Here is a 12,652-nt window from a genome sequence, read left to right as displayed (position 1 = left end):
TGGCCCAGGCCTCCTGTGCCCTGTGGGGAGGTGGAGGCGCACTGTGGGGGGCAGGTATGTACTCCAAATCATAGCCAGAGGGCTCTCCAAGCCCACCAGGCCAAGCCCTTCCTTGCCCAGATGCAGTGGGAGCAGTGGATGCAGAGAGACCAGTGGATACCTGAGCCGCACAGCTCCCCAGCTCCAGGGTTGAGTAGGGCTTGGAGTAGGCTCTGCTGCCTCCTGCTCCAGGCCTTCTTCCTGCTCCTGCCAGGTGCCATGGGGGCCTTTTTGAAGGCACTGGGAATCCATGGCCAAAGCATATACAGTGCAGTGCCAAGGACCATAGCAGGGGTGTTTGAAATTCCTATAAATTTCCATTCAGGCCGGGCGCGGTGGCTCACGCCTGTAATCCCAACACTTTGGGAGGCCGAGGTGGGCAGATCATGAGGTCAGGAGTTTGAGACCAGCCTGGCCAACATAGTGAAACCCAATCTCTAATAAAAATACAAAAAGTAGCTGGGTATGGTTGTGGGCGCCTGTAATCCCAGCTACTCGGGAGGCTGAGGCAGGAGAATCGCTTGAAACCAGAAGGCGGAGATTGCAGTGAGCCGAGATCATTCCACTGCACTCCAGCCTTAGCAACAAGAGCGAAACTCTGTCTCAAAAAAAAAAAAAAAAAGAAAAGGAAAGAAAATTTCCATTCATCCCAAAGCCTCCAATCTCACTCGAACAGCCTGCTCCTGACAGTGCTGCCTGCAGGCAGGGCCCTGGCCAGCCCCCTCAAGCTGCCCCCTGAGCCCCTGAGACACAGCTGGGGCTGCCACTGGGTGGGTGAGGCCTGCCCAGAGGTGGGAGCCAAGGCCTGTTTGCTTTCTCTGGGGTCCCCCCATCTCATGAGTCACACTGGGCACTGTGGGAGGGGATAGCCCTCCAGCCCTGCCCTGAGCAGCCCATTTTCTGCTATTCAATGAAGGGGCCAGCCCTAATGACCCCATCTCTTAAGTCCTTCCAGAGCTGACATCACAACGCAAGCGCCCTCCCACTGGCTGCTCCCCCGAGGACCGCCAATGAGCCCCACCCTCCCAGAGCTTTTCTGAGGAATACATAGTATTTAGTTGCTGAAAATAAATTGCTGATGCAATACATTGGCTCTTCAGAAAATGATGTTGAATCTGGGGGCAGAAATGACTGAGCCTGCCTCTGCATGCCCAAATTACCAGATGTAAAAATGAATCACTAAATGGCCTCTCTTCCCCTGGTTGCCTTGGAAACGGCGTCCTTACACTCTGCACCCAGCCTCCTCGGGGCTTCAGTGAGCAGCTCCCTGGGCGCGCCCTCCTCATTCCTGAGACACCTCAGCTGGGGGCTAAAAGGACACCCCCTTCACCCTGAGATGGGGAGATGGGGCAGCCCCCTCACCTCACTGCCTTACAGACTGGGGGCTTGGGGAGTGGGCTCTCCAGGTGGAAAGGGGGTGCCTCCACGAGTTACCCCTCAACCCCAAGGCTCTCTGGGGCGCCTGTTATCCCCTGACCTGTGTCTGCTCCCACTACAGGCCCCAGCTCGTACCACAGGCCACTTTCTGAAATGCGAAGCTGACCCTGTCACCCCAGCTTAAAACCCTGCTGCTGGCCCCCTCCAGCCTTCAGGGAAAACATTTAACCACAGACCATTTCCTGCAATGGTGATTTGAATTCTTTTTACTCACAGACTCCCCAGATATATTCTAAAAACTATACACTCCCTCACACATCCTTAGATTGATAGCTAAAATTTTCATTGTAAGTTTTTCATTGCAAAGGAGATAATTTTCCAGATACTGTAAATATTATTAACATTTAAGAATAAAACTATCGCTTTATTTGGGAGGCTAAGGTGGAAGGGCCTTAAGACCAGTAGTTGGAGACCAGCCTGGGCAACATGGCAAAATCCCCATGGCAAAACCCATCTCTACAGACAATTAAAAATTAACCAGGTGTAATGGTGAATGCCTGTAGTCCCAGCTTCTCAGAAGACTAAAGAGGGAGGATCACTTGAGCTCAGGAAGTTGAGGCTGCAGTGAGCTGTGATCACACCACTGCACTCCAGTCTGGGCAACAGTGAAACTGTCTCTAAAATAAAAAAATAAATTAAGCTTTAAAAATATGACATTAAATCACTCTTTTATTCTCCAATGCAATCTAAGCAGCATATCATTTTGACACTTTTTTTTTTTGAGACAGAGTCTCGCTCTGTCACCCAGGCTGGAGTGCAGTGGCGAGATCTCAGCTCACTGCAACTTCTGCCTCCTGGGTTCAAGCAATTCTCCTGCCTCAGCCTCCCGAGTAGCTGGGACTACAGGCATGCACCACCACACCTGGCTAATTTTTGTATTTTTAGTAGAGATGGGGTTTCACCATGTTGGCCAGGCTGGTCTCAAACTCCTGACCTCAAGGGATCCACCCATCTTGGCCTCCCAAAGTGCTGGGATTACAGGCATGTGCCACCCCACGTGGCCAATTGGACACCATTTTAAAATGACACGAACAAGTTCTTTAACAGTCAAACATTTTACCTTGTTCTTTTTTCTCCTCTAACTAGTATTTCCATTTTACTTCTTACCCTCCTGTCTTTTTTTTCTAACCAAATATATTTTTATGCTAGACTCTTTTCTTGAGTACTCTGCCATATGTCTCTGTCCCCAACATGGGTACATGTAAGTTAAAACTTAAAGTTTTTTTCTTATTTCTCATCACCATAAGCCTCTGATTTAAAGTTTCTTTTAAAGCGAGTTATCCCTACAATAATTCGAAACAACGTAACTGTATTATAGAATTGGATTGAAAATTATTACGTGTAGAAGGAAAATTTTATTAGACTATATCTCTCTTAATGAGATGGATGGGTGCTTTTCTGTTCTTTTCTTCTCTCAGTTGGTTTATGGGTGAATGTTGCAGAATGAGAGAGGACACAGCGGTTGATATTTTCCTGTTTTGTTTTTATAGATATAAATGCTGGGAAGTTTGTTCATATAAATAAACTGGTGAGATTAGGAGTTTTATTATAGCCATGTCACTTAATTCTTTGAAAGCCCTCCCAGTTTATATGCCAAATCTCCACAGTGACCTGTCATCAAGATTATTTTTAATGTTCTGTCAGCTGACAGTTCTATGAGGCCTTCCTTCAATTACTTCCAGTGCACAGAACTGGAAACCTCTTGACTTAGATTGCATTTATTCATTCACTTTCTAAACATCAGGATTCCTAACTGCCCGTTTATTTGGCACCTGGAAGCATGCCCACCTTTCTACCTGGAGGGCTTGTCCCATCACCCCCCAGTCTGTAAGGGCTGGGGCTGGGACAGATGCCACCTTTTTAAAGTTCTGAGCTGGGTCAATTTAGGGAAGAGCTCATGCAGATATTTGAAGATCTGGAAATTAATTTCTTGGACCTCTCTCTGATCCACACACCCCTTGGAAAACCTTGGGTGCCCCAGGGGAAGGTGTATCTTGTTTTGAAAGTCACTGATCCCCAGGGCCCCTCATGACCAGGCTCCTGCTCACCGCAGCCATTTGCTCACCGTAGCCCTTTGCTCACCGTGCCTGACGTCTGTGCTCCTGAAGTATTGGACTGTGTGGATGGGCAAGGCCCCTACTGAAGGCTGGCTGTGGGGTTCCCTTCCACTCCAGGCTTTTTTTTTTTTTTTTTTTTTTTTTGAGACAGAGTCTTGCTGTGTCACCCAGGCTGGAGTGCAGTGGCATGATCTTGGCTCACTATAACCTCCACCTCACAGGTTCAAGCGATTCTCCTGCCTCAGCCTCCCGAGTAGTTGGGATTACAGGCACAAGCCACCATGCCCAGCTAATTTTTGTATTTTAATAGAGACAGTGTTTCCCCATGTTGGCCAGGCTGGTCTCCAACTCCTGACCTCAGGTGATCCACCTGCCTTGGCCTCCCAAAGTGCTGGGATTACAGGCATGAGCCACTGCGCCCGGCCACTCCAGGCTTTTACGCACACCTCTGCCCCAGTCACCTTCCTCCCATTCCCGCTCTCCCTTGTCAAGGTCCTTGGTTAATTCATCACCTCCTCCAGGAAGCCTGCCCTCATCACTCCATGCCAAGGAGGAGCCAGGTGTCTTCTGCCCCTCCTTGCCCGCTCCCTGGCTTCAGTGCTTACACCATCCTGGTCCTCACTACCTCTCCCCTTGCCATCCATCTCCTCTTAGCCTCCCCACTAGACTGTGAGTAAATCCCATGAGGGGGCAGGGTCAGTCTTGGTCACCTCTAACCCTACCCAGCACCTGGCAAGGGCCTGGCCAGGAGTAGGGACCCTAACTCTGTGGAATGGTGATATTGACCAGCAGCCACAGGCTTCCACCAGTGTTCCAGGAGGGCCGTCTCTCCATCCTCCCCTTCCCCGCACAGGTGCTCCTGTCCCACTGGCTTTGAAGGACCAACCTGTGGGGTGAACATGGATGACTGTGTGGATCACGCCTGTGCCAATGGGGGCGTCTGTGTGGATGGTGTGGGCAACTACACCTGCCAGTGCCCCCTGCAGTATGAGGGTAAGCACGTCAGGGCAGCAGTGTCTGGGGGAGGTGGGGGACAGAGACAGCCCTGAGCCCCCATGCCCGGGAGTGGAAGGGGGTCCCTGCCTCAGTGATTGCAGGAGGATTTCTGTGGGTCTGGCTGCCCGGCAGAGCACAGGAGAGCAGCTTCTCTCCTGCCCCTTGCTCGTTCTTTCCCCAGGAAAGGCCTGTGAGCAGCTGGTGGACTTGTGCTCTCCGGATCTCAACCCATGTCAACATGAGGCCCAGTGTGTGGGCACCCCGGATGGGCCCAGGTCAGTGTTGCCCCTTTCCAGGGCCAGGGAGGAGCTCAGGCCCCTGGGTCAGACTGGATTCCAGTCTGGGCTCCATGCCCCACCCTCATCCCCTCATTTGTCCAATGGGTTTGGTCTCAGCTCTACAGGGTTCCTAAGAATCCATGCGGGGTTGTGGGTGGAGGGGTGACGTGCACAGCTTTGTGGCCACAGAGACCTGGGTTTGCAGCATTACCCTGAATGTGTCACTTGCCTGCTCTGAGCTTGTTTTCTCATCTGTAAACTGGGCGCAACAGTAGCTTCCTCCTGGGGTGATTGCCAGGGTAAGATGAGAAAATGAATGGAAAGCACTTAGCTCCAGGTCTGGCATCTGTTAAGTGCTCCAGGCTATTATTCCAGATCCACCATTTCTTATCTCCAATTACAAAATCCACAAAACTTGGGAAAGCCCCCCATCTCATGGCCAAATCTGATCTGACCTGGACGTATTTGGTAATAAAAGCTGCCCTGCACTAGTGTGAGATTGCTTTTTGTTGTTATTCATCCCACGTAATGTGAATATGTGTAGATTTTGTGGCAGAAATGTGAATAAGTCTGATTATGGGGCTGCCTCAGCTCCTACCAGCAGGTTTTATAATATGCATTGTCTGACCTTACCAAAATCTAAAAAGTGTTGAATTCCAAAACCTATCTGGTCCCAGGAAGTTTGGGTAAAAGTTGTTGGTCTGTATTTTCACCATGGTTGTTATTGGCACATGTGAAAATGTTTGTTACTTGAAGACTGCTTTATGAAGGTCACGCAGTTTTAAAATAATGCTTCCAACTGCAGTTGTGCAAATGTAGTCTCATTTCTGGGACCTCCCCATTCCACCAGACAGGCCAGCAAGGGGTGGTCAGGGCAGAGTTTCCTGGGGCTTGTGGCTGAGGGACCCAAGCCCAGGAACTCGGATGGAGTCTCCCAGGAGCCCCCTGTCTAGCTGGAGCAGCCTGAGGCTCATGACAGGAAGCAAGAGTCCAGGATTGTTGAGGCCTGGTTCCATAGTCGATGGTCCCACAAGAGCCTCCATCCAAACGGTGGACAGATGCTGTACTCCTGCGGGGGCTCCGCACATAGTGGAGTGTTGAGTGTGTGTTCTCTCAACTGCCTGTCCTGGTGGAAAGATGGAACTGACATGTTCAGCTGTGCCTGGCATTACCTGGAACCCAAGATGTATATCCAATATATAGTCATTAAATGAATGAATAAGTGGTGGCTTAGCTACTGTAACATTTTTCAGACTGTAACTCCAGACTCATTAGTAGATTGTGATCAATTGGATATAAAGGGAGCCATAGCCCCTGTTTAATATTAATGTTAAGATTAACATTAAAAGATAAAACAAAGTATCAGAGAGCAACATGCCATCTTATATAATAAGGATAATCAGTATTGTTGTATGAATCTGGTTTCGAGTGTGTGTGTGTGTGTGTGTGTGTGTGTGTGTGTACTGGGCTTGAAAGTATTTCTTATAGCCCAAAAAACACTGGACAAGGAAATGAGTAAAAAACCCAGGCAAGAGCACCCATCTGTCAGGTTGCGTGGTTGAGCTTCAGAGTTAGGAGTTGAGAAGGGATCAGAAAAGGGGACTGCTCAGCGAGGGCTGGAGTGCTCTCCGGAGGCTTCTTAGAGGAGGTGAGGTATTGGGCTGGCTAGACCATGCAGGGAGACAGGAGACAGTATTCTGGAATCCACAGGTGTGAAGGCAGGCAAGTGCTTGGTGAGGTGGGCTTGGTGTCGGGGGAGCAGGAGGCCTGTAGGACAGAGAGCAAGGCCATTACTAGAAAGGGCTATAGGAATGCGTCCTTTATTTGATAGGCAGATGGTAGCCCAAAGGGAGTGTTTTGGGCCAGCAGTGAAGCATGGTGGGAGCTGGGAAGCTGGGGGCTGACCTGAGGTCAAGGCATCCACTGAGCAGGGGGCACTAGCCTTGCTGAGGACTGGGAAGCTGGGGAAAGAGGAGTGGGGGAGCCTGTGGAACTCAGCCACGTGGTAGCAGGTCCTGGGAGAACAGGGAGGGTGCAGCTGAGCTGCTGGGGAGGTCGGGAAGGGGCTGACAGTTGGCCTTGGATGTGCTGTTGCTGGTGAGGGTGGGTCCTCCATGACAAGACTCCATCTGCCCCTGCTACTGGGGTCCACTCTTCCAGCCCCAGGCCCCTACCTCACATCCACATGAGCTCTCTTCTCCTACTAGGAAAGGGTCCCAGGATGGGCTAGGGGCCCTTTTAGATCCAGAGCTCTGTGTGACCTCCTGGAGATCCCCACAGCCTCAATGGAACTTGAGGTTCTCCCTCACATGTACAGACTGTGTGGGGGATCCCTCGTGCGCTCCCCTGGCCTCCCAGGCTCTGTGTAGCTGACCCCCCAACTACCCCTGCCCCCCACCCACCAGGTGTGAGTGCATGCCAGGTTACGCAGGTGACAACTGCAGCGAGAACCAGGATGACTGCAGGGACCACCGCTGCCAGAATGGGGCCCAGTGTATAGATGAAGTCAACAGCTACTCCTGCCTCTGTGCTGAGGGCTACAGGTGAGCAGCCCCTGGACCCACTAGGAGTGACTCCTTGTGGCTGTCGGCCCCTGGGCTGGCAGGAGCCTCCAGCCATGGCGAAGGAAAGAGGTATGGGTCAGAGCCTGGGAGTTGGATGCTGGGGTTTTAACCATGGCTCTGCCAGTCACCAGCTGTGCAGCCTTGGGAAAGTCATGTAACTGCCCAGGGCCTAGGCAGAGGACCCCTAACCTGTTTGGTGGAGGGGGTGAGAGGTAGGTGCAGATGACAGGGCAGTGTGCTGTCACTTACCTGCCTAGCTGAGCCTCTGAAGATATGTCTTGCCCCAAAGATTATCTACCAGCCCACTGGGCTCCCCTGAGAGGCTGGAGGGCCCACCCTCCCTCTGGCCACCCATGTCCCATGCTCCGCTCACTCATTTATTAAAAAATAGCTTTATTGAGATATAACTCATGTACCATACAGTTTACAGTTACATGTAAAATTTCATGACTTTTAGTTTATTCCCAGAGTTGTGCATCCATCACCACAATCAATTTTGAACATGTTCATTTCCCCTAAAAAAAACCCCATATCCTTTATCTGTCACACCAGCCCCTCTTCTATCCAAGCTCCAGGCAACTACTAATCTACTAATATTTGTGTCTATAAATTTGCCTGTTCTGGGGATTTCCTATAAGTCGAATCGTACAATCTGTTGTCCTTTGTGACCAGCTGCTTTCACTCAGCGTCATGTTTTGAGGTTCATCCGTGTGGTAACATGTGTCAGCACTTCATTCCTTCTTATGGCTAAACAGTGTTCTGTCTTATGGACATACCACATTTTGTTTACCCACTCATCAGTTGATAGGCATTTAGGTTGTTGCCACTTTTTGGCTATAATGAAGAATGATCTTATCAACATTTGTGTACAGGTTTTTGTGTAGACATACATTTTTCATATTCTTGGGTATATGCCTAGGAGTGGATTTTCTGAGTCATATGTTAACTGTATGTTTAACTATTTGAGGAACTACCAAACTGTTTTTCCTAATGGCTGCACCATTCCCACCACCACTGTATGAGGGTGTGAAGTGGTAGCTCATTGTGGTTTTGATTTGCAGTTCCTCAGTGGCCAATGATGTTGAGCATCTTTTCATGTGCTTATTAGCCATTTAAAAATATCTTCTTTGGAAAAAATTTTTATTCAAGTTCTTTGCTCATTTTCAAATTAAGGTATTTGTCTTTTTGTTATTGAGTTGTAAAGGCTTTTTATATATTCTAGACAAGTCCCTTATCAGATATATGTTGGCAAGTATTTTCTCCCATTTTGTTGGTTGTCTTTTCTTGATAATGCACAAAAATGTTTAATTTGGGTACATCTAGTTTAATAATTTGGGCACATCTAGTTTATTTTTTATTTTGTTGCTTGTGCTGTGGATATCCTACGAAAACGTTGCCTAATCCAAGGTTATGAAGATTTATACCTATGTTGTCTTCTAAGACTTTCATAGTTTTAGCTCTTATATTTAGGTCATTGATCCATTTTGAGTTAATTTTTATATAGGATGTGAGGTAGAGGGCCCAACTTCATTCTTTTGCATGAAGATATACAGTTGTACTAGCACTGTTTGTCAAAAAGATAATTCTTTCCAATTGAATGGTCATGGCACTCTTGTCAAAATCAACTAACTTTAAATGTAAGGATATTTCTGGACTCCAAGTTCTATTCCATTAATCTGTATGACTATCTGGATGCCAGTACCACACTTTCTTGATTACTGTAGTTTTTGTAATATATTTTGAAATTGGGAAGTGTGAGTCCTCTCAGTTTGTTTTTCTTTTTAAAGATTGTTTTGGCTGGCTGGGCGTGGTGGCTCACACCTGTAATCCCAGCACTTTGGGAGGCTGAGGCAGGCAGATCACAAGGTCAGAAGATCGAGACCATGCTGGCTAACACAGTGAAACCCCGTCTCTATTAAAATACAAAAATTAGCCAGGCATGGTGGCGGGCGCCTGTAGTCCCAGCTGTTGGGGAGGCTGAGGCAGGAGAATGGCGTGAACCAGGAGGTGGAGCTTGCAGTGAGCCGAGATCGCGCCACTGCACTCCAGCCTGGGTGACAGAGTGAGACTCCGTCTCAAAAAATAAATAAATAAATAATAAATAATAAATAAAAAAAGATTGTTTTGGCTATTCTGGGCCCCTTGAATTTCTGTATGAATTTTAGGATCAGCATGTTGACTTCTGCAAAGAAGTCAACTGGGATTTTGATAAAGATTCTGTTGAGTCTGTAGATCAATTTAGCTAGTATTGCCTTTTTTTTTTTTTGAGACAGAGTTTTGCTCTTGTTTCCCAAGCTGGAGTGCAATGGCACAATCTTGGCTCACTGCAACCTCCACCTCCCGGGTTCAAGCAATTCTCCTGCCTCAGCCTCCCGAGTAGCTGGGATTATAGGCATGTGCCACCCCACCTGGCTAATTTTTTCTATTTTTAGTAGAAACTGGTTTTCACCATGTTAGCCAGGCTGGTCTTGAACTCCTGACCTCAGGTGATCCACCCACCTCAGCCTCCCAAAGTGCTGGGATTACAGGTGTGAGCCACCATGCCCGGCCCAGTATTGCCATTTTAACAATATTAAGCATACTGATCCATGAACATGAATGCCTTTCCATTTATTTAGATCTTCTTTAATTTCTTTCAACATTTTGTAGTTTTCAAAGTATAAGTTTTGCACTTAAAACATTTATTCTTAAGTATTTTATTCTGTTTGATGCTATTGTAAAGGAATTGTTTTCTTAATTTCATTTTTGTTGATTTTTGTGCATTAATCTGGTATTCTACAATCTTGCTGAATTATTTCATTAATTCTAATAGCATTTTACTGGAATCTGTAGGATTTTCTTATACAAGATCATGTCATCTGGATGCATTTTATTTCTCCTTCCTTTCTTCCTTCCCTTGCTTGCCTTCCTTCCTGCCTGCCTGCCTGCCTTCCTTCCTGCCTTCCCCCTCTCCCTCCCTCCCTCCCTCCCTCCCTCCCTCCCTCCTTCCTTCATTCCTTTTCTTTCCTTTCCCTTTTTCCTAACTGCCTTGGCTAGAACCTCCAGTAAAATATTGAATAGAAATTGTGAGAGCAAATATCCTTGTGTTTTTCCTAATCTTAGGAGGAAAAAATTCAGTCTCTCATTATTAAGTATGATATCAGTTGTGTGTTTTTTGTAGGTGCCCTTTATCAGGTTGATGCAGTTCACTTCTATTCCTAGTTTGTGGAGTGTTTTTGTCATGAAGGAATGTTGAAGTTTGTCAAAAGCTTTTTCTGCATCTATTGAGATGAACTTTTTTTTTTTGCTTTTTCATCTATCAATATCATGTATTGCATTAATTGAATTTCAGAGGTCAAACCAGCCTTGCATTCCTGGTGTAAATCTTACTTGGTCATTGTATATAATCCTTTTTATGCTGTACTTGATTTGCTAGTAATTTGTTGAGGATTTTGGTGACAATATTTATAATAGATATTGGTCTGTTGTTTTTTGTGATATCTTTTGTTGTGATGTCTTTGGTTTTGGTATCAGGGTAATGCTGGTCTCATAGAATGAGTTAGAAAGTGTTCCCTCATTTTTTATTTTTTGGACAAGTTTGTGAAGAATTGGTATTTATTGTTTTTAAATGTTTGGTAGAATTCACCAGTTAAACCATCTGGGCCTGGGAAGTTTTCTGATTACTAATTCCTTTACTAGTTATAGGTCTATTCATATTTTCTATTTTTTTCTTGGTTCAGTTTTGGTAGTTTGCATATTTCTAAGAATTTGTGCATTTTGTCTATGTTTTCTAGTTTGTTGGTATATTGTTGTTCATAGTATTCCTTTATGATTCATTGTATTTCTGTGAGGTTGGTAGTAATGTCCCTTCTTTTATTTCTTATTTTAGTAACTTGACTCTTCCCTCTTTATGCCTGTGTCTTAAGTCTCAGTTTTCTTTTCTGTAAAATGGGTATAGTAAAATCTGCCTTGCAGAGTTATTGACATTGTCAGTAATCACCTTGGATCTTGTTAAAAAGCAGATTCAGTGGGTTTGCCATTTCTATCAAGTGTCCAGGTAATGTTGACGCTGCTGGACCAGGGACCATACTTGTATCCTGGTATCCTTCTGGCTCTCAGCTCTCTCATGAAAAGTGTTTATTAGGAGCATCTTCTGTCGCTTTAATAATCCATTTTCCCAAGATGTTTAGTGAATTTCTCTCCAGGGTTGTGGGAGAGGAAGATACTCCCTTCCTCCTTGGCCCTCTCTGACTTGTGTCCTTTCCTCTCAGTGGACAGCTCTGTGAGATCCCTCCCCATCTGCCTGCCCCCAAGAGCCCCTGTGAGGGGACTGAGTGCCAGAATGGGGCCAACTGTGTGGACCAGGGCAACAGGCCTGTGTGCCAGTGCCTCCCAGGCTTCGGTGGCCCTGAGTGTGAGAAGTTGCTCAGTGTCAACTTTGTGGATCGGGACACTTACCTGCAGTTTACTGACCTGCAAAACTGGCCACGGGCCAACATCACGTTGCAGGTGCGTGCCAGGGGGCTTGGTCACAGAGGGGAGTCAGGGAGCAGGCGACCCTGGCTTAGGCCAGAGCATCAAGATACATCCCTGCATGGTGCCTGGGGAACTGGAAGGACTCTGTGTAATCAAAACCTTTTGCATATGGGTATCAAAATCTCAGCTTGAACTAGTTTAAGCACAATTAGAAAGGTTATAGTGTCACAAAACCAGGGCAGGGGTGGACATGGTCTCATGGGTAACTGAATCCAGAAAACCAGGCTTGCCGTCATCCCCTCCCACCATTTCTTGTCTCAGCTACTCCTCAGTGTCTGCCTCCAGTGCTGCAGACAGGCTTTCTACGTGTGCCTGGAATGTGGCCAGAGTTAACTTTGAGCTTATACCTTTAACCAAATGTCCCTAGGGTCCCTTAACTCGTCCTTTTCGTGCCTTCAGTTCCATCTCAGGACATCTTCATATTGAGGGGAAAATAAAGCAATTCCCACTTCAACAGCATTGATGAAATATATCAATATTTTTGCTAAACATTTTTGGGGGATGGAGAGGAGAGTGGTTTATATTGCACAGCACATGATAAAGAATGTTAAACTCCTCTTTAGTCATCTTTCTCTTTCCCCCAAATTCCATTCCCTGTCACAAATGCCACATCTTTCTTCCCTCTCTTTTGTCCTCTTTTCCTTTTTTCTCAGAACTCTTCAGCCTCTCAAACATGCGCATTCTGCTCTCTTCCCCTACGTCACCTCTCCAACATCCTATCCACTTACATAGTCTACATGGCAAGACAACAGCTAGCCTAACCGCC

General features: G+C 46.9%; 1 protein-coding gene across 4 annotated transcripts in view; it reads left to right on the top strand.

Annotated features, from left to right (window-relative positions):
• The window catches only part of SLIT1 (slit guidance ligand 1), a 186,297-nt gene that overhangs the window by 167,403 nt on the left and 6,242 nt on the right, over positions 1-12,652 (top strand). For all 4 annotated transcript variants that reach the window (XM_054522715.2, XM_024253714.3, XM_054522714.2 and 1 more), the window contains 4 exons: positions 4,387-4,526; positions 4,711-4,804; positions 7,213-7,350; positions 11,622-11,859. In XM_054522715.2, the coding sequence (XP_054378690.2) occupies positions 4,387-4,526; positions 4,711-4,804; positions 7,213-7,350; positions 11,622-11,859 (610 nt within the window). The remainder of the gene's footprint in view (positions 1-4,386; positions 4,527-4,710; positions 4,805-7,212; positions 7,351-11,621; positions 11,860-12,652) is intronic.

Source organism: Pongo abelii, chromosome 8 (genome assembly GCF_028885655.2).
Source record: "Pongo abelii isolate AG06213 chromosome 8, NHGRI_mPonAbe1-v2.0_pri, whole genome shotgun sequence".
In the NCBI taxonomy this organism is placed as follows: Eukaryota; Metazoa; Chordata; class Mammalia; order Primates; family Hominidae; genus Pongo; species Pongo abelii.
This window is presented reverse-complemented; position numbering and strand designations above follow the sequence as displayed.